Source organism: Oryza brachyantha, chromosome 2 (assembly GCF_000231095.2).
Source record: "Oryza brachyantha chromosome 2, ObraRS2, whole genome shotgun sequence".
NCBI classification, from domain to species: Eukaryota; Viridiplantae; Streptophyta; class Magnoliopsida; order Poales; family Poaceae; genus Oryza; species Oryza brachyantha.
The window spans coordinates 22,851,502-22,877,819 of NC_023164.2; the positions used below are offsets into that span (position 1 = coordinate 22,851,502).

General features: G+C 40.8%; 3 protein-coding genes and 1 non-coding gene across 4 annotated transcripts; 2 read left to right on the plus strand and 2 right to left on the minus strand.

Annotated features, from left to right (window-relative positions):
* The first annotated feature begins 903 nt into the window (after positions 1–903).
* On the plus strand, positions 904–2,550 carry LOC102707092 (E3 ubiquitin-protein ligase CIP8-like). Its single transcript, XM_006647769.3, has one exon. The coding sequence runs from the start codon at positions 1,046–1,048 to the stop codon at positions 1,997–1,999; it is 954 nt and encodes a 317-aa protein (XP_006647832.2). The 5' UTR covers positions 904–1,045; the 3' UTR covers positions 2,000–2,550.
* A 4,115-nt stretch (positions 2,551–6,665) lies between these two features.
* On the minus strand, positions 6,666–6,737 carry TRNAM-CAU. The gene has a single exon. It is a non-coding gene; the product is annotated as a tRNA-Met (tRNA).
* A 7,799-nt stretch (positions 6,738–14,536) lies between these two features.
* On the plus strand, positions 14,537–15,267 carry LOC121053619 (basic leucine zipper 43-like). Its single transcript, XM_040521291.1, has one exon. It carries the CDS (start codon positions 14,560–14,562, stop codon positions 15,067–15,069), a length of 510 nt encoding a protein of 169 aa, XP_040377225.1. The 5' UTR covers positions 14,537–14,559; the 3' UTR covers positions 15,070–15,267.
* Positions 15,268–16,168: 901 nt separating this feature from the next.
* On the minus strand, positions 16,169–24,623 carry LOC102716660 (serine protease SPPA, chloroplastic). Its single transcript, XM_015834138.2, has 13 exons — positions 24,119–24,623; positions 23,659–23,842; positions 23,436–23,573; positions 22,931–23,101; positions 22,757–22,860; positions 21,875–21,942; positions 21,305–21,471; positions 19,257–19,326; positions 19,027–19,181; positions 18,468–18,573; positions 17,854–17,941; positions 17,640–17,783; positions 16,169–16,680 (listed from the first exon to the last, which is right to left on the minus strand). Exons 1-13 carry the CDS (start codon positions 24,488–24,490, stop codon positions 16,447–16,449), a joined length of 2,001 nt encoding a protein of 666 aa, XP_015689624.2. The 5' UTR covers positions 24,491–24,623; the 3' UTR covers positions 16,169–16,446.
* Positions 24,624–26,318: the final 1,695 nt, after the last annotated feature.

Below are 26,318 nucleotides of genomic sequence, written 5' to 3' on the forward strand. Positions count from 1 at the left end.
TACTTTGGAACATGTCTATAAAAACACATTAATACAACTTCGGAACGCACGAATTTTATTCGTTTGAAATTGCGTCAATGGTTTACAAATTCACACTGTTACATCTCAATTATAGCACAGATCACAGAACATCTCTGCGTTTCATGTGGGGCCAAAATGCTATCTGTTTATCACCGCCTCTCTTCGGCCTAAGTTAACTTCGGCGGAGGCGACGGCGGGTGACAGTAAGTGCACTGGCAGCCAACAGGATCGCACACGCCAATGCCATGGTACCGGAGAGAGCAGCTCGCCTTGCACGACTCCGGGTCGCAGTTCTCGTCCGGCGGGTCAACCACCCATCTGCAGGCGTTGTCAGCCGGTGGCGAGACGTCTCCGCTGCCCATGGCTGTAAATCGATCAACTTCCGCATGGACTCAACGAGTACTGAAAATTCTAAATTATATAGTGGAGATGTCTCATACCTGAGGAAGATAGCAGAAGAGCGGCGAGGGTGGTTATCAGGAGCATCACGCGGCCGATCACCATTGATCCCTCCTTGACAAAAACAAGCTCCTGTAAAACCGACTTAGAGATACACAGTGGTTTTATACTCGAGTTTGTGATGGCGTCAATCGCTCAATTGATCTGTCATCTTTAAAGATCGCCTGATATGCCTATGAAAACCAAATGCAAAATTGGAAGCCATTAATGCGTTTATTAAGCCACAAATAAAAGAAGACCAAATAATATACTCCGCATTATGATTGTATCATGGGCTAAATGGGCCTCTACTGTAGTGGGCCGAGAGCTCTCTGTAGGCCCACGAACGAGAAGTCGATTTGACAAGGAAACGCCGTCTCGTCTCGTCTCCTTCCCCTCGCGGCGCGGTGCGTCCGGTACACCAACCCAAACACCAATCGATTTGTAAAGCGCCCGAAAAGCAAGGGAAAGAAGGAAAAAAAATGGAGAAAAAATAGAGGGAGGCGTAGCGACTCGCGCAGCGAGAAAGAAAAGGAGAGGAGGGAGAGGGAACAGCGCAAACGTCCCCCACCTCGGTCGTTGGCCAATGGCGAATGATTCTTCCTTCTTCTCTCGCAGCCTCCTTATCCCGCTCGCCGGCGGCGGCGGCTGCTCCGACGATGACGACGACTACGACGAGGGGCCGTCGGCCTCCGTGTCGTTCCCCTCCTTCTGGCCGCCGTTCCCCGCTCTTATGTCGGATTCCGACTCGGATGTCGCCTTCCCTCCTCCCCACATGGACCGCTGTCCTCCGCCGCAAGGAACTGCGTCGGCGTTCTTCGGGCTCGGTTTCCATGATGAGAACGACGGCGACGGCGAGTGGGCGCCGCCGGACGAGGAGGGTGGGGAGGTGGGGCTGCCTCTCTGCTGGGACTGCCTGCAGCTGGAGGAGCACGACCACCAGAGGTGGGACCTCGGCGCGAACGGCGACGGCGACGAGTGGGAGCAGGTCGGCATCAGGGTGGTGGAGGAAGAGGAGCACGAGGAGGCTGCGGCTTCCGCGGCGGTGAGGAGCCTGGAGTGGGAGGTGCTCCTGGCCGCGAACAGCCTCGGGGGCCTCGTCGTTGATGACGCCGACGACGCCGACGGGGGAATCGACACGTTCTTCCTTGACGACGCCGACGACGTGCTGTTCGGGCAGCTCGCCGCGGAGGCGGAGCCTCCCGCCAAGGGCGGGCGCGCGGCGGCGAAGGCCACCGTGGAGGGCCTCCCGACCGTTGTCGTCGCGGAGGCCGATGCGGCCCGCGGCGACGCGCAGTGCGCAGTGTGCAAGGACGGCATCGAGGCCGGCGAGAGCGCCAGGAGGCTGCCCTGCGCGCACCTCTACCACGACGGCTGCATCCTGCCGTGGCTCGCCATCCGCAACACGTGCCCGCTGTGCCGCCACGAGCTGCCCACCGATGACCCCGAGTACGAGAGGTGGAAGGCGAGGCGGGCCGCCGGCGGCGCGGCGGCAATGGTGACGGCGACAGGTACAATACCATTTGGCAACTTTCAATGATTGAATGACTAATTAAAAGAAGAGATTAAATTGATATTCAGAAGTTAGGCGGCCCCAAAGAAGTATCTTTTTGATCGAGAGGGAAGGAGGAATTAATCATTGTGAATTGATTGTATTTTGAGTGATGATAATACAGTGCATTTTAATTCGATTATTGTATAGGAGTATCTCGATGAGAATTGAAGCACTGACCAAGTGACAAAGGCTTAGACGAGGTTGTTGTGTCTTGTTTATTTACAACGGAACAAAAGGATACTATGATAATAATCTGTTCCGGGAAAAAACATAATCATTCTTAACTATGCTTATGTACGTACGTAGTCGCTCCAATATTCAGTGCACAGTTATAATTTGCATTCATTTGTTTGTTCAGAATGATTAGCCTGTAAACTTTAATTCATTTGTAAGTTGTAAGCCTATTGTGAAGGACTGTCCGTCTTTAACGGCACAAGTAGTGAGAGTGAGGAAAAACGAGAGAAACAGTCTGTCATTGCCAATGCAACTCGTGAAACATTAGTAAAAGGTTAACACATTTGAAGGTTTCCATGATGTATCCATCGAGCATCGTCTCCTTCACTGATTTACGCTGCTACTAGTGTTCCTTCGCGATGCATACCTTCGAAATTTCTGCGCAATCACTTCGTATTCTTCTCACGGTACCTTCGATTAAACATTTAAACTGTTGATTCGCATCCAAGCTAAGCATGCAGTCGCACATTAACACACACGTATCACAGACGGATACCCAAGACCACGATCGAGCCTGTCATGTGTCGAAGGCCAAGGAGCTTTACGCGTACGTGCCTTGCGAACGCAGCCGCACGCAAAGCGGAGCCATCAAATTTCCGTAGCTTGGAAGCAGGGGGCTCATCGAGACGGCACATGGCGGCCGGGCCGTCGTCCCCGGCCGCGCGCGTCGGATCGAGGGAAAAGAAGGCCAAGTACGAAAGGATGGAATCCGATCCCGACGCCCCCACCCCACATCCCTCGCGGTCTTGCATGCCGCTTTGCTCGTATCGCGGCGAATCAACCATCTGTTCAGAGCGCGCGTGCTACGGTAAGATTGATTGGTCTTACACTTGTTGGAAGCCTCCTCAGTGAAACTAAATTTTCTACGCGGTAGTCCTCGGTGACACGTGGATCCAAAAGCATATGGAGCTCACGAGTGAACAGTACTATAGTGTGCTCGTGTTGCGAATTGCGAGCTGCGTGGCCCGGTCATGTTTTATTGTTTTCACGGGAATTTCCTCTTCCTACTCTTCGCGTGTGTGATTTTATTGTATATGTGGTCAATGTGTGTGTGATATGCTTTGTGCTTTCCTCGGTTCCTGCCAAAAATTGCGATGACGGGGTGGACGGCTGGAAATTCCAGGTTCGTTTGAGCAGGTCTGGATCAGTTCAATATTCCCTGTTGGGCTTGGACAACGGACATGTCAAAAATCAAAATAAGTAAACAAACCGAACTGTTGAGGAACGCGGAAAGGGGCCTGTTCATATGAAGACCCGTACGAACGTAATAAGGCCCAGATTTTACAAATTTTGATTTTAAGAGGCCCATTAAGAACAGGCCGGTGACCTCAAAAGTGGACAGACGAACGCAGAATTCTCAAAACGTATGAACATAAACAACGTAATAAGACATTGTCACATCCTATGTAATACTACAGAATCGAAACAAATAAACACTACAGGAGTAGAGGTGATGTTGGTTCATATAAATTTACACAAGGGAACTTTGGAAGAAATCATATGTAGAAGAAGTATAAGAAAATGTGCATTAAACGTAGCAAACGGAAATAAAACAGGAGATATGAGCTCATGTTAAATTTGGGGTACAGAAAAACAATCCATATAAATTTTATACTCCCTATTCCTTCGTTCCAAAGGGCAAATCTTTCTAAGGATTATAATCCTCCGAATCATACCAAATTCCTTAATGCAAAGCAGCATTTATTGGCTTGTTTTGCATCTCTATTAAAAAACCATTTCGTCTAGGCAAAAAGAGCTAATGCCGTGCGATCTCTGGATCATGATAGAAGGGACTTCCTGTCCACACAATGACACTACACTAAAGGTGATCTAAAAGGACTGTACCAACTTTCCAGCTCGAAGAAAAATTATAAAGTTTCCAACCGCCCTATTATTTTTTTAGAAATGAGAATGTGGAAAGGGAAATGGAGGAAGCATTGCCAACTGGTTATCCACACTCGGCACATAAAAGGATAAAATGTAAACAGCATTAGGATCTACCAAGCAGATTTACTAAGAGAGCACAGCAATAATCATGCATCCACACAAGGTTAATCAATGGATTTGCGTGCCGTTTAGCAAAGCATGCAAAAGAATTGGATGGTGAAGGTGAAACTTCCTTTTATCTTTAGTGACGCACTCAAAGGCTCGCACACAAGTGCTGCCGCATGACCGCAAATTCGTACTGGGACGAGGCATGTCGATGGCGTGTACCAACGTAACTTGGGGGTGAAAAACAAGGGCGCTAGAGACTCGTTGAACCTTTGAATCTTTCTTTTTAAAGATGTCGGTTTTTATGTACGCTACGAACTTGAATTAAGTTTCTAGCATGTTGTTATCTCGGTTCTATATTATAAAATGCTTTGACCTTTTAATATTCTTTTCAGCAAAAAAATATTTATCATTTAGGACAAGATTTAATCAAACTTATAAAATTCGAACAATAAATTATTTCTTAAATGCTTAGTTTAAATTTTCCTCGAAAATTACTATCACTATTTGGTTTTATAATTTTTCTAACAAAAAATTGGTTCTCAAAACTTGAAAATTTTAACTAAATCTAGTCCTAAACAACAAATAGTTTTGACCGGAGGAAATAAGTTAAATTTATCTTAAGTTGACTATTTTTTAAAAAAAATATATACTATCTCTACACATAATTAAATGACATTTCAGACTAACAATTAAAAATAAAATATGCTAAAATGTTTGTCTAAAACGACAAATAAAGATGACCGGAGGTAGTAACAAATATTGCAATATCTATAGCACAAAATTGTTTTTTATTAAATCCAACATTGAATATATGTTCGCAGTATGTTTTGAGTTGAAAATATTGCTACGTTTTCTATAAACTGTTTAAACTTAATTTTTCAGTAAATTTATTAGATGTGAAATAAAGGGACTACGTAAAGGGACTAGGGTGATTGCTTGTAACATATTTACAAACGAAAAATGATTTGGGATAAAAAATTATAAATGTAGTTTTATTGATCTAAAAGTCAATACTTAAAAATAAATTGCACTGAAAAACTATAAAATCAACTCAAAATTTAAGATTAAAAATTTAAAATTTAGTTTATAAACATAAACAGAAACAAAAAGATAAGACGAGGTAAGCGATATTATTAGCATAAATCCAAATAGAATCATGAAAACCATGATAAAACAATTCCCTTCCTTGGGTGTCATTCTCTCAGGCTCTCACCACTGACCACCCTGGTTCGACAACTGGTTAATAATAATCGCTTCCATGCGCAATTGTCCGTTGATATTATTTGCTAATGGAGAGATCACATCCGACCAGGCAACATTGCTTGCATCACTGCACTGCACGTCTGCACCGCCGATGTCCCCAGCCATGCCCATCGCTGTCGGTGCACTCGATCGCCGTCGGTCACTGACACGCGGGCCCCAAGAGTTAGGTTCGACAGGGATCCACTCATCATCGCTCGCGACCTGACCGAACCATACCGGGCCCCCGGGCCACGGCAAAGCGGATATGGACGACGAGCCCCCCGCGGGGCCACCGTGTCGCGGCGAAAACGACGGTTTGCGGCTGCTCGCTCGGAGGAGAAAAAAAAATCCCGTCTTCCTCTCGCGCCGCATGCACGGCAGCACGGGGCAAAAGCAGGCAGGGGCTCCCGGGTGCGGGTGCGGGTGCGGGTTTGAGGGCGACGCGGCGGGTGCGGGGGCCTCGACACCGCGCCGCGCGCCGCGCGACGCCTTGAAACTTGAAAGCGCCGGGCAATACGCACACGGGCACACAGCCAGGGCGCGCAACGCGAGCACCGGCGCCAGGCTGCGCAGAGGCAACGAGATCGAAACCGGTGGATGGCTGCGGCCGGCGGATGATCGATCGATCGATCGACGGGCCGGGGCCGTGGCCGGGACCGGGATCCGGTGAAGAGCGGGCGCCTCGGCGCGCGTGCAAGTCGGTGCGACCGATGCGTGCACGTCCGCTCCGCGACGGGGCCCTTTCGACACAACTAGCATTAGCGCGCATGATGATGATTAACTAATGATAGTTGATTGCTTTACGTCCAATCAACTAAACCAGGTAGTACGAAAGGGTCCGTAGCTTTGTAACTATATAAGGTTTTAAGTAGCACTTGAAGTTCTGGGTTCAGCTTTTTTTTGAGCGAATTTTTCAGGATTCTAACGGTTTTATGTTTTTAATATGAGACGACGTGCCCGTGGTTCTCAAGAGCCCGAACGATGACCTCTATGGGCTTTATGCTTTCAGTGAAAGACGACGTGCCCACCACGACTAGATCCGTTTTCTCTTCTTCTCATGAAGAACTGTTACTTAGAATTTGATAAAAAAAAAGATCCGTTTTCTCGAACGTCTTCTCATGAAGAACTGTTACTTAGAATTTGATAAACAAAAATGAAAAAAAATTGCAGAAGCCCTATATATCAGAGCCAGGTTTCGATCCTGGGACCTGTGGGTTATGGGCCCACCACGCTTCCGCTGCGCCACTCTGATTTTGTTGGCTCAAGTTATTCAGAAAAGTATTTGACTTATTATTTGTTCGACGCTTGGACGGTTCGGCCTACCCGGACTCGGGGCAGCTAGTCTCTTCGGAGGCATGAAAAAGATGCGATAAGGAATAAAAAAACAGAAGAATATAAAAACATAGAATTTTAATGGAAATGTAAGTGTAACACAGATTATCGTAAACCATAGAAAAATAGTAGGAACAACCATTTAATTGAACCATAGGAAAACACATAAATTTGAGGAGAGATAAAGACTTAAAAGGATTTTTTTTCATAAGTCCTAAATTTCCTCCAAAACTTGTATGGGAATAAACAATCCATAGAAATTTCATAGGATTTCATAGTGTTCATTTCTTTGATTCAAAGAGCTTTATGGAAAAAATCTGGACCTAAAACTGGAACAAAAGGAACTTCCAGTTTTCATCGAGCATATACCGGAAAAGTACTGTACGCGACTCCCACGAGCAGATAAGATAAAAATGCAACAGGCTGCAGGCAGCGGCATGCCCATCGATCATATCTCCGACAGACGCGCGCGCGCGCGCGCGGATGTGGAGACCGGGAGTGGTGACGACGTGCTCTCCCAGTGGCGCGCGCGCGGGGGGCGGTAGGAAATGAGATGGGCACGACACGCGCACGCAGACGCGCGAGCCCGACACGCGCCGGGGGCCCGCCACACCCCCTGCCCGTAATGCCGTTTGCCCCTCTCCGTGGCAGGCAAAACCGGCCGGCCGGGGCCGGCCACGGCCACCGTACCCACGGCGACCTCCATTCGGTCGTGCACCACTCGCGCCCGAGCGTCCCCCCCCCCCCCACCCCCCACAATCCTGGCTTTGTAACGCCGATCTCGCGCAGGCCTCGTGCTGTGCACCCCCCACGGTCGCTTCATTTCTCGCGCATCGTCAAGGACTCTAGAATTTTTTTATTTTTAAACCTGTTTAAAAATAATTTTATTACTAAATCTCTGAAAAAATATTTTCAAAAACCGAGCCTTTTGATCACGTCGGTGCTGATGACGTGACAAGATAACGCTGTCACGTTGTCTGTTCGAGTATGACATGGCGTAGCAAGCCGTTTGATTACGCCAATGTGGCGTAGCAAAGGTTTATGAGGTGAAAATATTTTCCTAAAGATTTAATAATAAAATTATTTTTTAAAAAGGTTTAAAAAATAAAAAAAATCAGGACTCTATGGGGTGCGGCTGTTGACTCACCCGCCCGTCGCGCGCCGCAGGGTCCGTGTGGCTCGCGGCTCTCGCGGTCGCCAAGAGGTGGTGGTGAGTGGTCGCGATCGTCGTCGCGCGCGATACGCGTTGGCTCGGCTCGGCTACGCACGCGCACGGGACAGCCACGGATTTTTGGCTCTCGTCTACTCGTTTGTGGCAGGGTGGGTGGGATATGGACGCTGACGCCTTTCGTTTCCGAGGGCCGGCTGTCTCCCGATCGGCTTTGCTTTATTTCACTTCAGTAACTTCACCTTGGCGCGCGATCTGGCGATTTGCTGTCCGCGCGATCGATCGACCCAGGAAGCCTTTGTTTCGTGGTACGTTGTTTGGTCTGCAAATGAGCGGATTAGCGATTGACTAGCGCGACCGTTCCATAGACTAGGCCATACGCGTGTCGACAGCGCAAACGCTTCGGTTTTCCAACATATGTCGGGTGATTTGTATGTTGGGGTCTCTCAGTCCTCAGGATCTCCAGTAAATCTGGACTAGATGTTCCAATTTTCTACCCAGAAGAGCAATATCAAGTAACGTAGTCGCAAACTAGCAATATCTCTGGAAAAAAATGTAACACAGTGTGCGTTCTGGGTGGAACAGTGTGAGTCCTCGTTGAAAGTTTAAACTCGCATTGTCGGTCTAGGACTTCATGTGCGCTGCTACAACACGAGGGAAGCATTGGGTACCCCTCTCAGGCCAAATCTTTCCAGAAAGCACATAGATAGATAGACCTACCTTTCTTTCTTCAATGCTCATCATCATCGACATGTCGATTTGTACGTGACCGTGCGGCCATGCCCAACTTGGCTGCCTTTTTAAAACAGCAACCCGTGTGTGCGCAGACATCACCCTACCACCACCACCATCACTACCAGCTTTGCCGAAAAGATTTTGCCTCGTTTTCCGTAGCCTCGTACCATCTACACTCCCTGTCATCCCTAATTAGGTAACAATGGGTCCAGCCTCTTCCAGAGGGCTAAACGCATAGCACAGTTTTATTGTCCTCATCCAGGACAACGAGAGCTTTCGATGGGGATAGGAGAGGACGCGTGATCGGGCGATCCAACGGCTGAAAGATTCTGTGTCCAGGGTCGGTGACTTTACGGGCAGGATGGATGCGGCTGATGGGAGTTGCCGGACACGAATCTCACAAGGGTATACGAAAAGAAGGAAACCAATCTCTGTGTAGGCCAAATGGCCAATGCGTCTTTGCTTTTTTGGATGTTTTTCTCATCAACATTATTGAGTCAGGATAGCCAATCGCCAGTGTTTGGAGTCCGGAAGCTACGAACAGCTAACCGGAGTCTAGTTCAGTAAAAGATCTCATTTTAATCCGTCCTGATCTGGCCACCTTGCGCTATAAACCAACTGTAGAAATTGCTTTCCTGATTGTGAATTTACCGAGTATTGCTCTACAAGAGGAGTAGCGAAGTGAGCCCAGCGAAAAATGGAAAAGGCTCAAACAAGGTAAGTACAGATAACAGGCCTCTCAAAAATTAAGAAAAGATGACGGCAAAGGTTATTACCTTCATGCTTGATGACGGCATGATAGGTGTTTGATTTTATCTGGGATTGCCTTGATCTCTGATCCTTTGACATGTCTGTTTTCTACCGGGAACAACGGAAAGGTGAATCTGATGGCCATGGATCTTGTTTTTTTCCTCCAATGATGACCTTGTTTTGCAAGTTTTCCCTTTCATTCCAGTGTTCAAGATCAAAAGAGAGAACGGGATAAGATTTCCCTGTCTTCCAAAGACGACAGCCTCACAGCCAGGACATGCCTAGACCATGTAAAAAGTCCATAAGAGGTGGATTGCTTTGGATGCGAAATGATATTAATGCCGTAAGGAATCTCAAATCGAATCCAGTTGAATTTGACCTCTCCCTTAACTCCGGCATTCCCAACCCAATAACTATGATGGTGTCCATAGTATTAAATAAGCTGTCACATAGGATGAAAAATGATGTGGCAAGTGAATAAATGAGGAAAGAGAATGAAACCATGTCTTACATGAGACATGGTTTCTACACCATATCCAAGATATCACGTGAGATAAGTAGCATTAAATTTAAGTGTGGAATAGTGGTGTTTGCATTAGAATAGTAGTGTCTAGTACTAGTTTTTTAATGATGCAAAGTTTATAGAAACCATATCTAGTGTTATGGGTTAGGAATACCCTTAACATAACCATTCTCTGGTCCTACCCTCCAATTGAATCCAGGTAACTCTTTATTTCCGCAGTGGAAGTGAAGACTGCAGATCTTCTGAAACTGCTATACTTTGCAGCCAACAGCACAATGCAGGATTTGTGTCAACTCCTAAGTAAATCCTGACAATAAATCGCCTCTGTGATCCAGTGCACCTTCTTTTGAAAGGAACTTGTGTCTGAAGGCAATTAAGAAATACATCAATGTTATACAATATTCAAGTGATAGGAAATTTGAAAGCCCAACAGTATACCGTCCTATCTCGAGCATAAGAACACATTCGTGTAAAATTACCTCAATGGAGCTGAAATAATGGCCCCTAATTGGTTAGCGGTCCTACAGCTGATAAGCCATAGAAAAATAAACGAAGCAACAAAAAATAATTTTGGGTAAAACTTTTATATTTCTATTCTTAACGGCTTAAAAGACAGGCCTAGAAAATATACTTCAATGGAAAACCCCAAAATCAACTCTAAATTATGTTTCAAAATTGAAATTTTAGCTATGGCTAATAAGCTAAAGCAGACTGTACCAAATGTCAGCTCATCCTGAGATCTTTGAAGGTGAATGTATGCAAAGAAAAAAACACATAATAAATACTTGTAGGATTATATTTCTTGGTTTCTTAGATGTGAACCATAGTACCAACCCTTCATCAGCTAAAAATTAAGAGCAATTTTGCGGTCTTTGAGAAGGTATCAGGAGATACCTGGATACTAGGAGATACCAAATTTTACATTAAAATTTAAACATTTTTCTCATTCTTGAGGTATCATAAAATACCACTGTTTTCTATGTAAAATTTAGTAACTTCCACATCATGGTACCTTCTAAAAGATGGAAAAAATGCTCCTAAAATTTTGGTACCTCTCAGTACATACTCAAGTATTGTAAAATTACTCAAAAATCTATTATATATATAAAGTAACAGGAAAAGAGTCACCACGTTTATTCTCATGGGCTAGAAAATCCCACATTAATTGAAGGAAAAATAAGAGAAAAAAGAAAAGAAAATTATTTTTTGGATTGGATCGGACAGGCAGTTTTTAGGAGAGGATTGGATCGGACAAGCAATTTTTAGGAGATGTGATTTGATCTAGATTAGTAGGTAATTAATATAGGAAGTCAGGGTTTTTTTGGTTGGATCGGACAATCAGTTTTTAGGAGATGTGATCTGATCTAGAGTAGTAGGTAATATACGAAGTCATGGTTCTTTTTGATTTTTTGGAATTTGACACGTACATCTCAAGGTTTCTACAAGAGAAAAAAAAGAAAGAAAAGAACGCGATTTTTTTTTTGGGAATGGCTAGAAAAGCTCACATTAATTGAAGGAAATATAAGATAGAAAAAGATAATATTTTTTTGGAATCAGAGAAGGAAAGTGAAAAATCAGTTTTTTTTAATCGTTGCTGCTGCCATCCAAGAAAGAAAAATAATTAGGTTTTTTTATCCAGCCGTCGAAAAAAAATAAGAGATAAAAAAGTAAAAGATAATATGTTTTGGAATTGGACAAGAAAAAGAAAAAATCGGTTTTTTTTTAAATCGGCAATGCTGCCATCCGATCTACGAGGATATCGTGCAAGACTAAACTAAAAAAATTAATCTCATATGCCTAAAAATTATTTATTTTATTTTATAAGTAAACATAATGTTATTTGAAACATGTTGTGAACAATCACAAATAAGTAATATATACGAAATATGTGATTGAAGAAGATGGAGGAAAGAAGAGATATTATGCCATAAATTTTGTACAACTTTGATCTGCTATAGTATTATTCTTACATCTGTTATGTAACTAAGATAATATAAAAGGAGTCAATGTTTTACTTTGTGTGAAGCATCAAATATAAAAGTTTGATCTAAGTTAGGTCTGAGTTTAAAACTATATTGCCATTTTAATATTTATATTTTAAATATAATATAAAATTATATTTGGTATTATATAAGAAATTTCATAACGAAGTTAGTCATGCAGTCTGGTGAGCCACAATACATGTGCCATAAAGAAAAAGGAGAAAAGAACGAAAATTTTGAATCAGACAAGGAAAATAGAAAAAAGAAAAGAATTATTTTTGGAATTGGACAAGGAAAGAAAAGATCAATTAAAAATAAAGAAAACAATAAAACAGACTCCATGTGTAATCAAGTTTCTAAAAATCCAAATCTTGGATATAAGAAAAGAGTATGTGTAAATACACTTCAGAAAAATCTAAATCTCAGATTAAAAATTTTAAAATAATTGATACTTAGAGAAGAGTCCATCTATAAATACAGTTTGAAAAGATCTAAAATTTTGGTTAAAAATAAAAAAAAATTAAGAAAAGAGTCAACATATAAATACAATTTAGATGTATCTAAAATTTAAATTACAAATATTATGCATAAAAGAGTTCAGGTATAGGTATAGTTTAGAATACAGGTAAATGAGGTTCTATGTAAAAAATATAATTTAGAAAATATAAAATCAAATTAACAATTAAAAAGTAATTATCATCAAAATAACATACACTAGATATAATTTATAACGATGCTAGCCACGTAATATGCACGAGAATGAAGCCTCCAGGTTCTCCCAGGGGCTAGAAATTGTGAGATTAGTTGAAAAAAAAGAAAATAAAATATCATGTTTTTGTTGAAACGGACATGGATACCGTAAAATGAACAAATATTTTATCAAACCGTGAGACACTAATTATGGAAACCATGCAAGGCAGCAGTGAGAAAACCAATCATAATCAAAGTCTTGCACAACCATAAATTATAATAACTTTAGAATAAAAACATACTAACAACAATAATTTATATCGAGATCAAAGTCCATGTAGAGATACAATTTAGGAAAAAACAAAATTCAGATTATTTTTTTTAAAAAAATATTATTATTGGGGGAAGACTATGTCGATCTAAAAATATTTTCAAGAATATTTGAAATTTTATAGACAAAGGACTTATTATGATAATATTATATCAAACATATAAAATCATACTGGTCAAGTTATGCAGGAGTTTAAAATCATCATTGTTTTTAAATTTTTTTAAGTTATAGTACGTAAAAGTATATACGTAATTATATAAAAATATATATCAATGCTAGCCGTGCAATTTACGCGGGCCACTATGCTAGTTAAATAGATATAAGAGCAGTACTATTAAGTTATTAAATGCTATTTGGTACGTTTTGCAAGCTCAAGACCTCCACCTACATAGTCTCAGATGGTAGCTAACCATGAGAGCAAAATTCCATTCAAATATGGAATCAGATCATCTGTCCTTCAGTTGATCTGGTATTTGGCATGTTGGCTCGTTTGTTCAGGACTTCTGATGAAATAAATAGCATAGGACTGTCTTAAGTACTCCTGAATACCTCAAAAAATATGTCCATTCTCTAGGAACAAAATGCTAGATTCTAGAGATTTTAGTTTACTAAACTCAACCTAGAGTAAGCAAAAAGGGCAAAACAACTAGAACACTGGATTTGTTTAAAAGGTTTAGCATGCTAGCTAGTGGATATACTTTTTTACGTTGATAAGAAAATCAATGCCAGTTGCCAATTGCAAAACTGCACGTCCTCTTTATCCAAGAGGAATTCCCCTGGGGGCCACAATAGTGGCCATAAGACACCAACCTTAGTACTCGCCCCTTTTTCTCCTTCAAAACGATGTTCCCATTGAATTATATCTATCAGAAGAATAAAGAAGCCGTTGCAGAATAAACATCCTTCAGGACAGCTGCTTTCAGTATTATCTTGTATTCTTGCCGTACTGTTATCCTTCAGGAAATGGATTGAAATCCAGAGGCCCAGAACTAAATCACGTATGTTTAAAACTTCGAATGCAACTCTGTTGAAAATGATAACATGACCATGTATTATGCCCAGAAGAGTTATCTGATCCATGATATGGTATTGCCCTTTGAAGACATACACCTCCGCTTTACAGTCCATTTTTCTTCCACAATTCACCACAAATGCCTGTCACTGTTAGCCACCCACCATCTCTTTAAATGGTTTGAGCACCTGATGCTAGTGATGTTGCCGAGGGCCCTGCACTTCATGGTCCTTTCTTTGATCGCAAATGGACAGTCTAGATGGAGGCTCTTTTGGAAGCATACTGGGACCAATATATTTAGAAAAGCCGGCACAATAATAAATCATTACATGATGTCCATCAGGACCTTTCTTACACCTCAGTCTCATGTATGCAAGCCTGTTGCTGTCCCTGATTTCTGTACATCCAAGAAGCATGAAAAGGTAATTTGAACATTGTTGATGTTGGGTCCTGTACACTTCCAAAATCATTGTGTGCTATAAATCCACCCCACTACCCTCTTGTTTTGTTTCACAAGCCTCTCTTCCCTCCAGTTCATACCTTGAGTGAGAATGTACCCTGCTGAGATTGCTAGTTTTCCATACTTGTCACCTGCAAGTGCAGTTTCCTTCAAAACTCACTACCATGTAGATACAAATGACTTCCTCCTCCAGTATAACAGTCTTCTGGTGCCTCAAGCTACATCTTACCAACATGTTGCACACCTACCCCATGAAACTAGTCTTCCAGTTGGAAATAGATCCAATTCAGATGAGTCAGATGACTACCAACGCAGTCTTGCAGAAGAGCGCAGGAGGAGAAGGATGATATCCAACAGGGAGTCTGCCCGGCGATCACGCATGAGGAAGCAGAAACAGCTAAGTGAGCTCTGGGCCCAGGTTGTCCACCTCCGCAGCACTAACCGTCAGCTCCTTGATCAGCTGAACCATGTCATCAGGGACTGCGATCGCATTACCCATGAAAACTGCCAGCTGAGAGACGAACAAGCCAAACTGCAGGAGCAACTTGAGAAGACCCCTGTAGAGAACACAGAGAGTACCTTCATGGGTCCTGACACTTGAGGTGTCAATCCTTAAGTGTCCAGTATTACAAGACTAGATGCCATAATATGAGAACTTAAACCAAGAGGCTTCGTCATTTTATTCTAAGGCTTTCATTTTTGTATCTTTGCACTATGTTGGACAATGTTAGAATTTAGCAGCATTCCTCCAGTTTATTTCATCATCATCTGTTAGATATCAAGAAATCATTAAGTACCAAGGAACTAGACAAAATTATTACTTTTGCAAAACATGATGAAATCATCAATTGGAATATTGCCATAAAATGAACTTTTTTGAAAAAAAACAGTGTAGTAAGCTAAAACAGACCTGTGAGCCACTTGATTTCATAAATGGAGTATGTCACTAGACAGGGATCTTCACAAGAAAGAATGGCTAAGACTGTGAGAAATAAATCCAAGAAACCCCTATAATAATAGAAATTACTATGCAATACCTAAAAGGGAGATGCATTTGCCATAAATCTCTTTTTGGCTATTGGAGAAGGAATGGAACAAGAAATGGATAACCTGTTACTGTATTATTGTTATGCGCTATGGTGGATTGAGCCAAAGAGCAATACTGCAGACCGATTGGACATTTATGGTACAGTTATCCGACCATAAAAATTCTTAATTTCTTACCAACAATGATTATAAATGGTAGTGAAATTTTGATGAAGTAACAAAAGCAGTTAGAATATGTTTCTCAGAACAGTAATACAAATGGTAACTGGCACAGGTCAGATAAATGTCCAAATGCACTGCTCAAATGTAGCTGAAGCTGTTGCGGTAGTGGAGCATTTCTATAAAAGGAAAAGAGAGGGGGGGGGGGGGGGTAAAGACACTACTAAGTGCAAAATTAGTTGCCTATCTTTCCAGGCAAAATCAACTGCCCACACAGTTTTCGTCCCTGAATCAGTTACATGACTAATCCAAACCTGCCATATCTGAAAATAAAGGGTGTACATAACTGCATAGATGTCAGAGCTCCTGTTCATAAGTTCACTATTGTTAATGGAGTTCCATTAGTAAGATACATTTTGTTGAAACTTGAAAATCGTCCTGCAAGCCTTTCAAAACATGAAATCAGCTAGAATATTGATACATAGCGTAACATGGATAAAATCCAGAAACAAAGAGTAAATTTGATCTATTAGGTTCCAGAACAAGCAAACTAGAAAATCAAGATTGCTTGAATTTTCAGTAAGGCATGTACAACATTTCCATAGGCTGCAGTATAGAAAGAACAAAATAGCATATACATTGCCAAATGTATTGAACGGATCCCAAGTCTACCTGCTTCTAGCCTCTAGTAAGGTGAATGTGTATTGACATGTTGACATTTTCTTCTCCTACGTATAGCTATTTGTAAAGCATAGGGTACTGACTGGTAGAATCAATCAAAATAATTAACAATATCTTTTATGAACAAGAATAGCTGATTTTCTCCAGACAAATCTTCCAATCTTTCAAACAATATTCCATCCATTCTAGCTTGCACCCCATTTAGGGAAGTGATATCCTGGAGCACTCCCTTCACTGCCCGGTCAACTCCAAGCAATGAACCACCAATTCCTGACAAGATCTCAGGTAAAGTTGGCGTGGGCTTTGAGACCTCAACTAGCCGGACCTGTGTTGTTCAGCACAAAATAAGCATCTTGAAGGTGAACTATCTATTATGTATTTCCACTTGAAGTCATCTCACAAATATTTGCAAGTTTGAACCATTCACTGAAAGGTAAAAACTCTAAACTAGCAAAGCAGGGCCTATTATGAATCCAAAATGCAACAACTGAATGAAACATGCAAAACACTGTTTGTAGATAGGGAACTGCCCTTGGTTACTCCCTACTTTAAACTAATATAGGTCTAGTATTTGCCCTAAAAAAAGTTCGTTTCACTCCCTCAAACTATTTCATTGGATCACCTGATCCCCTAAACTATTCTGTGGTTAATTTTACCCTGCAAACTATTGAAAATGGTTGACATTACTCCCTAATAACATTTTTTGTTTCTGTTATATAAGTTGTATTTTAAGCTGCAATTTTGTAGAGATATAGATGACACCGTTATCAAAAAGTTAGAAAATATTTTCGATCTTTTTCATGAATGTTCGCTTGAACTTCAAAATTATGATGTTTTAAACTACTCTTAGGTGCTTTTAACCTATGTACAGTGAAAAAATTCTAGAAAATTGCTGCCGAGACCTATGTTGTAATACATCTTGTATCATCCTACCAGATTTCAATGCAAAATATGACTTATATCCAAGAAGAGAAATGCTGTTAGGGAGTAAAGTAATTCATTTTCAATAGTTTGGAGTGTAAAATGAGCGTAAAAAGAATTTTGGGAGTTAAATGCCCCAGCGAAATAGTTCGAAGGAGTAAAATGGACTTATTTCTAATAAAGCAGCCATCAGTTACTTCATCATAATGTAAAGCATTGAAAAGGCAATAGCTCAAACCCCATCATAGAATAAAATGTAACTCTGTTATCAATTAACCCTCTAATAAAGCCTAAATGCACATTCATGACACATATATGCATCCATGAGAGTTCATTCATCTCATTGTCTATAGCAACTCTAACCTTCCTGTCATGGGGTATATTAGCTTTCTGTTTTGCAATAGCAACAGCTTGTGAGAATCCACCCAGTGAATCAACCAATCCTCTTGAAGCTGCATCTTGGCCGCTCCACACCCGTCCTTGTGCAACATTCTCCATCTGATCAACCTGGTGGTGCAAGAATTCATCACAAACTCGAAGAGATAAGAGATGCTCAAAATCTAAGGTCAATCCTTACACTCATTGAGCGTGACATGGCTGCTTTATCTCGAAACAATGCATAAGCATTTTGTGCTGACTTTTCAAAAAGTTCTGCCTCATCTGGTCTGTAAAAAAAATCTCATACTCTTAAATAAACATGTGAAGCATAAAACTGACTGGTAATAAAATAATATTCCAGCTTAACTGATACTCTTATGTGGTGGGAAATAGACATGCAAATGCTGAACATAACTCATTTTCTCCAAAAACTTAGGTAAAATAATAACAGCATTTAAAATTATTATCTAAAACTTGCAACTGACAGTTAAAATCTCTTCTCACACCTAAACAACCATGGACAGAAGAAAAGTCATCGCTTTTAGTACTTCCCAGAAAACAGTGCATACACTGTCATGGGTTTACCAATCAATTCTAAGAAAAAAGATCCCTTAGCCTATCAAATATCTCAGTGTTATATTAAAGACAAAACTGACTAACTAAATTATAGAGGTCCATATTTACAGATTGATTTTCATTAAAACATAACAAAACTAAACAAAATTGATAAGAAGCAATTTGCTGCTTAGTTTATGATGAATTTTACATGATAAAACCAGTTCCGGTCTGTCAAAAGAATTATAGAAATAATACCTTAAAGGGCGTTGATCAGCAGCATTAAGCTCTGCATATCTACCCTTAGATAGAATTTCCTTATTGAAGTCAATCCGCTCATATAGCTTTTGCAGGATGAACTTCCCTGTTCCAAGTACACAATACACAAATTGGAATTACCCCATCCAGTCACAAAAATATGCCATTTTGGACATCGGTACAGTCTCCAACATACAACTTTAACAATTAATTTCTATCACAGTATATTTGTAAAACCCAATACAGTGAGAATACTATGCGAGTACTTTCTGAGATAAATCTACACATAAGATTTTAATGCATTCAATAAAAACTTTTCAAAACAATTTGATGTTCAAAGTTTTAGAGGTTTGACTTGAAAGATGTACAAAATGACATGTTTCCATGACCAGGGGAGTAGCATGCACTGGCAGCTCAATTCACTGTCTCAATGCCAAAACAGAGTATAGTGGATCCAAGTTATCCGTTAAGACCATTACAACAGGGCCAACATAGCAGTCAACGTTTAATAAATTGTTACTCTAGTACAACCACAAAAATAGGAAATAAAAAAGATCACCTGTAACAACTCCAATTGATCCTGTTAGTGTCAGTTTTTCAGCAACAATAACCGGTGCAGCCATTGCCATATAGTACCCACCACTTGCAGCAACATCAGACATTGAAGCAACCACAGGCTTGGAGTCAGCTAGAAGTCGAATTTCCCTCCACATCCTAGTTCAAATAAGAACAGTCAACACATAACAAAACTATGCTGTAATGAATCGATGAACCAGAGGTATAACTTACAGATCAGAAGCAAGAGCATCACCGCCAGGGCTGTCTATACGAAGGATAACAGCTTTATACTTTTCTGACTCTGGCAAAGATAAGGAACCATTTGTTACAAAAAGCAAATAAAACTAATGTTTACCAAACAGGTGAACTAACAGAAGTTTGCACTGTATGCACAAGTAAAATAAGTTTTAGCAGGTGCTTCTATGGTCCATAATCTGTGCAAGCACATGAGGGATATTCCATTGCATCTAAGAAATATTAATAAAACAGGTAAGTGAATCCAGTTTAAAGGATGTTCAGATTTATCGTATTCCTATACAAAGATTCAGCATCTTCCTTTTTAGTTATTTCTTTTATTTTACAGTTAGTTTGGTCTGATAATTCATCAGCACAAGCAAGTTTTGAGGGATGGCACCACAAGATTAGGAATATGTTTGGTTTGCTCAAAGCTTGACAAATCCTATTGCCCAGCATTGTTGGACTCAGCCTGTGCCACACTTGTGGCTCTGCCCCAGAGCTTAACCAAAGCCTTACCAGAGTGTACAGTTCTACACCGTACCTCCAAGAAAGTGTTCAGTCCAGCAAAAAAAAGAGAAAGTGTTCAGTCTACCAGACACCAGGCATCCCCAACTCCATCAGTGCAGACAATGGGGCTCACGTATGCCCCCACATCAAACCTTTGCAAGCAAGGTTGTGCTGCCCTTACTCAACTAGACAACTACCACACGTGGCCTGCATTAGGTCCTCACATTTGCACTAGTCATGGCAACACTGGGCACCTAGAACTGGGGTAAGTAGCCTCATTTGACGGAACAGATAGGTTGGACTCAGTAGCATGGTTCTATTGCAGCTTCACAACCACTGGTAAAAACTGAGAGGTCATCAAGAGAATGATGTGGACCCATGGGAAGTAATGTGAGACTGAGCAGATTTTAAATATACGAATAAAATCTGTTAGAAGCTGTCTTCTTGGAGGCAAACTCATTTTATGCCTAATAGATGTGATGGACCATGCAAGGAAGATATGCCATTACCAGCTGAATCTTTTATGTTATTGAAGAAAATAAAAGAGAACTTTTTGATGAATACTATCTGTCTTTCAATTTATTTCTATATGAAGATTTAGTTTTGTTGGCAAGAAAAATTATAATGGAAAGGAAGATTGAGCTGGAGCGCTTATAACAAGAATGGTAAATCAGATCTCTGAGCTCAAGATCGAAGCAGTAGCCTAGGCAGCCCCATGCATGGCGTGATCCCATCCAATCACTATCATCAGATGTTGATTAACCACCCATTCTCTGCAGCAACCAACCTCCCTCTACTTCTCCGGTGTGACCCCCCAAAAAAGAAACAAAATCTTGTCATTTCAAAAAAAAAACAAGAATGGTGAATCTTGCTGCTGGACATCGTGACTTAGTGGTTTTAGCTGTAGGACACCACACAAATCGATCTTTGGGGAAACACACTTTCAAGCCATGGATATTAGCTGCTGGACATCGTCCCCATTATTTTAATATTTTCGGGCTAATGAGGGGAGAGAGAAGACAAAAGAGCACATCAAAGGTTAAGAATGCCCCTTCCCTTTTCCATTTAGGCCAACTGGGTCTGTTGACCATGAATATTGACTTTTGCAATGTCCTATGGCTAAAACCACGAAGTCATGATGTTCAACAAAATTTTCCAAGAATTATAATTCCTCTGTTTCTTAGCACATTACTACTCCGCAAAAGTGGAGCTAAACAGAGAACCAGAAAGGTGACTGGAAATATTGAACCACTCCACAAAAGTGTTTTCCTTTTGAACCCATGCTCTGTCTAAGTGAGCATGAAGCATCTGAATGTTCTGTTTACAAATGAACTTTATTTTAAAAAGTAAGTTGCAGGTGCAAATAATGCATCACTCCCTTCGCTCCAGAATAAGTTTGGGACAGAGGAAGTATTAGAAAATTTGAGTAACATTTAATTGGTTTACATTTGAAGATAGTTTAATCTATAGTCAACAGAGATAAGATTTGCATATGAGAAAGTACAAACTGATTACTGATATAATATTAAAATTACCTCTAACAGTACGTATCTTCTCGATCAACTGCTCAGCAATAATGCCTGAACTAGGAACACTCAATGGGCTGCGAGTACGTGTTATGCTTCCAGATGCTCTGATCACTGCGATTTGTTCACCCCCTCCTTGTAACCCAAGAGTCCATTTACTTACACGTGAATATTTACTGGCAAAAAGAAACAAAGCTATATTAATAAATGTAACAGCAGATGTTTGACTTACTAGAATTACCAAGCAGCAGCAATTAATAACATAGAACTTGACAGTACAAGAAAAGAATATGGCAACATTCGATATGTAATGTTATGGCTTATAAAAGCAGGGCTCATTGAGCCTTTTTCTAAAAAAAAACATTCGATATGTAACAGGACCAAATTTCTGGATCTTACAGGCAGATCCAGTTTGCCAGAAAGGACCTTTGTTCAATGCTATTTTGCTACAATGTGTATGATAGTGTTTAGTTTTAAGGTTAAAACACCTATATTTGGAAAATGGAGAAAATAATAAAGGACTGGAAAATCTTGAAAACTGGTTGGCTTCCTTGAAGTTTAATCCAAATTACCTATTACCTGTAATCAACCATACGCAGGCTTTTCTTGTCTTTTTGTCCTATTCTTTCCTTCAACATTGTCATGACCTACAGAATAAGATAATGCCAAAAAAGAACACAATAATAGCCACTTAAAAAAGGGAAATAAACATTTCACTATGTGAATTCAGATGGATAATTAGAAATGAAAAATTTTTAAATCATGTTCTCAGTTTGTCAATTCATATGTCCTGAACATTGACATATGTGCACAATAAAAACTTAAAAAAGAAGGCCGAGTTTAGCAATTTACTATATGCAGCTTCAAGAGAGCAATGAATTAACCACAAAAGGTACAGTTTCAATTTAGATCATTCACCCCCATAAAAGAACTTGGAGTGAAATAGTGAGTACTTGAACAAATAAAATGCTTAAAATGATTCCAGCGGACAAAGGGAAGTAATGTAGTGCAATAGTCCTTATCCAAGTTTTGAATTTTTGTACACACATTTTATAGATGACTTTTGGAGAGTGTTTGGAAAGTTTGGGTTCTTTTTAACCCTTAAGAATTTGTACTAGATCCCAAAAGGTTGCATCTGAGGTAACTGAGCCTTGACCCTTCTCATCCAAACTGTATGTTAAGGTTGAACACTTGTCTAAAAAGAACAATAATCATCATTTCTCTTCAGCTACATGTAACCATTTTTGTATCCATGAAGCACATATACTCAGGTACTTTGTTGCATGCTTAGCACTGAAACTTGAAATTTGAAGCATCACTTTGATTTCCCGGTTTGAGTTACTTATTACCATGGATGTGGGCAAAAGATGTAGTTGTATGCTTGTAGCTACACCTATATCAAATGAGTTGTTTATGTTAATTTACTCGAGGCCTTAGCAAAACGTTAAAATGAATCTGTACCTCATCATCATAAAGTAAATCTGTTATCCAACCTTCTTCCTTAAGTCTGGCAACCTGATAGACTCCAGAATTAATAAATTCCTCAATTTCTTCCTTTTTCTTTCCTATAGAAGAAAAACATATCTAATGATGATTTATCCTTTAAAAACATGAAATTGATCTATTCTGAATTACCGTGTTTGGAAGATATTGTATCCAGCCAGTTTCCATAAATATTGTCAAGCAGTGTGGCTAGCATCTCCCTAACCTCATTTGACATGCTTTTCCGTGCAAGTTGGTCACCAGCACTTTTGTAGCGACCAATTCGTTGAATTTCTGGTTCTATTCCGACTTTCTCCAAAACACCTTGCCAATTGAGTAGGAAGCATTAGACATCCAGAAAGGAACTTAACTGCATCCAGTTAGCTTAATTTCATGGAAAAACAATGCAACTGTATGATCGAGCTTACTAATATTGGTTCGGGGGAGAAGTAAAACCATAAAAAGTGCATTGAACATTAAAGTATAATGGAGGACAGTTGTTGTGTAAAAGAGCACAAGAAAACTTATAAGGAAGTTCATTAGGTGCAAACAATTAGTGGGGCAGCTATCTAGTTTAGTTACACCAGAACAGCACTAGAAATCAGAAACTGGCTTTCTACTGCTAACAAGTGAAACATAAAATAGTACATGCAATTACCTCTGAGAAATGTTTGCTGAACAGTTAGACCAAACAAAGCAACATAAGCACTTGGTGGTGCATACAGCTCACCGCATGCACAAGCAAGGTAGTACTCTTTCTCCCCACACACAGGCATATAACCAACAACAAATTTACCTACAAAGCCATGCAACAATGTCTTATCCTCTGACAGGTAAGAACAGAAACAAGATACTAGATTCAACATAGTATATGGTTTTACCAGACTTCTTAAAATCGACAATGTGTCTTCTGATTTCGTCCACCTTCCCCCACCCACATCTCAGTGGCTCTATGTGCAGATAGATCCCCGATATTCGTGGGTCGTACGCAGCCTTAACAAAATTCTCGCAGACTTGTGGCAATGACAGCCCAGAAGAGAAGCGTGTCTTCAACTGATCGGATATCTGTCGAAGTAAACAAACACATTAAAAAAATCACAAAATTAGTCATGTCGTAAAATTGACAAATACTGAAATATTGAAACAAGTTATCTGAAGAACTGTCAACAGGATGATAAACACAATGGACTCAAGGAACAAGTAAGTGTCGGTGAATCAAACACTATAAGCTATCGCTATGCTCCAAGCCTCTATCACGATGAAACTTTAGAAGTTCACGAAGTTAGTAAACCGAATTAAGCGAGGTAAAATGAGCTAGGGCGCCGTGTGGTAGAGCAGCACCTCGCCCCGAAGCTTCATGTTAAGGACGCTGCCCTTGCGTACTCGCTTCCACGGCGGGGCCACGAGCATGCGGAGTTTCACGGCGAGCTGGGTCCCCCACCCGAGCTCCTCCATCTCGAACGCCGGCGCAGCTGGGGGCGGTGGCTCCTGGGCCTCATCGGCAGCCGTGGTAGGCTCCTGCTTGGTGGGACCGGGAGAGGACTCGATGGCGCGGGCCGGGATACGGAGAGGCGGCGGGAGGAAGCGGCGGCGGGCGGTAGAGGGGAAGGAAGCGGAGTACGGGTGGTTGGAGGGCGAGAGGAGGAACGTGGCGGTGGCGGAGAGGTGGGAGCGGTGGTAAGGCGCTGAGCGGAGCACGAGGAGCCTCGCCATTGTTCTGGAAGCTTCGACGAGGGGGCCGTGGAGGTGGAGCCGGCCGCCGAGCCCTCGTCGGCCGTCGCGGTGAGAGGGGAAATGGGTGGAGAGTGGACTGTGGAGACGTGGAGTGATGCGAGGGAAAAAGGAGCGCGGCGTAAGGGGGAGGAAGATTGAGCCGGGGTGCGGCGGAGTGGGTCCACGGATTGTGGGGTCGGGAGCGCCGAGGTGAGGGGATAGGTCGGGCTCGGTTGATTTGGCGCCACGTTGAGCGCCACCGCAGGCGGCGACGACAGGGAGGAGATCGTTTTGTTTATGTAAGGCAAATTTCGTTTTGTTTCAGGCTATAAAAATATTTTCTTTTTTATTTATTAGGAAAGTTTTAATATAGTTTTTTATTTATCTATAAAAAAATTGTACATGTTTTACTTATTTCTAAATTTACTACTATTCATAAAATTCTAACAAAAATCAAAATATTATATAGTTACAGTTAACCACGTATCCACGTGTTAAAAAATAGGTTTTATACAGGGCCGCGTTCGTTTTCCCGGCGAGATAACTTAACTCTCTCGTTTTTCACGCGCACGCTTTCCGAACTGCTAAACGGTGTATTTTTTGAAAAATTTTCTATAGAAAAGTTGTTTTAAAAAATCATATTAATCTATTTTATATTTTTAAAATAATTAATAATTAATTAATCATGTAGTAATCTATTCCTATGTTTTTCGTGTCGGGTAAGGGTGCGTTTGGTTAGTGGTCAAGGTAGGATGGGATATGGTCATCCGTATTTTTAGGGATATGATGATCCAGTTTTATGTTTGGTTAGATGGATGGGATGATCCAATTTTTTGTTTGGTTGGATGGAAGATGATGGATGGGGTGGACATATTGAATTACTAATAAATAATAATATAAATTAATCATCATAGATTTTAACACTAATTTAAACTTGGTAATATAAATTATCAATTAAATATATCTATCGTCATTAATTAACACTAATTTAAACTTGGTAATTACTAATTAATGTCAAAACAAGCTAATTATAACTAAACAATCACTAATGATCATGGTTCGCGAAGGTGGATGAGCTAATCCGACCAATTTGACCGGATACACCCATCCAGCATCTTCATAGAATATTCTCTTTCTGGACCACCATATCCAGTTTTATCCACGAACCAAACGCATCAAAAACTTGGACGGCCATCTTCCATCCAGGCATATCCCACCAACCAAACACACCATAAGTTAACTTATCTACCTCTCCCACCGAACGCAGCCTATATATACGAATTTTACCAAAATAGTTTAGTTCTTTTTTTAAAAAAGAAAAACATCCAGACTAGTTTGAAAGGAAATATTCTTTTGAAAGTCACCGTGACTATAGTACTTACAAATAAATTTGTCTAAGAAATGTCATCGCCGTTAGAGTTCCATCAACATTTTTCCGTAAGTGCTATAGCATGAATATGTATTACAGAAATGGATGGAACCTAACAGCTATGACATTTCTCAGACAAATTTATTTGTACGATGAGATTTTCTAGAACTCGCATTCGTCAGTGATATTTTTAAGACTTAGTCATTTGTCAATGATATTTTTTAGATTTTCTCTTTGATTAAAATCTTGTTGTAACCCACACAACATATGGCTACACTAATATAAGTATATACGTGCATCGTGTGTTTCTTCGGCTAACGGGAAAATAAAGAAAAACTTCAAGCTAATTATATATTCTCATATCCACAAACATATTGATCTTGTTCTTTATTAGGGATGGACAGAAAGCTCGTGACTCGTTGGCTCGTTCGATTCGTGACAAATTTGGCTCAACTCGGC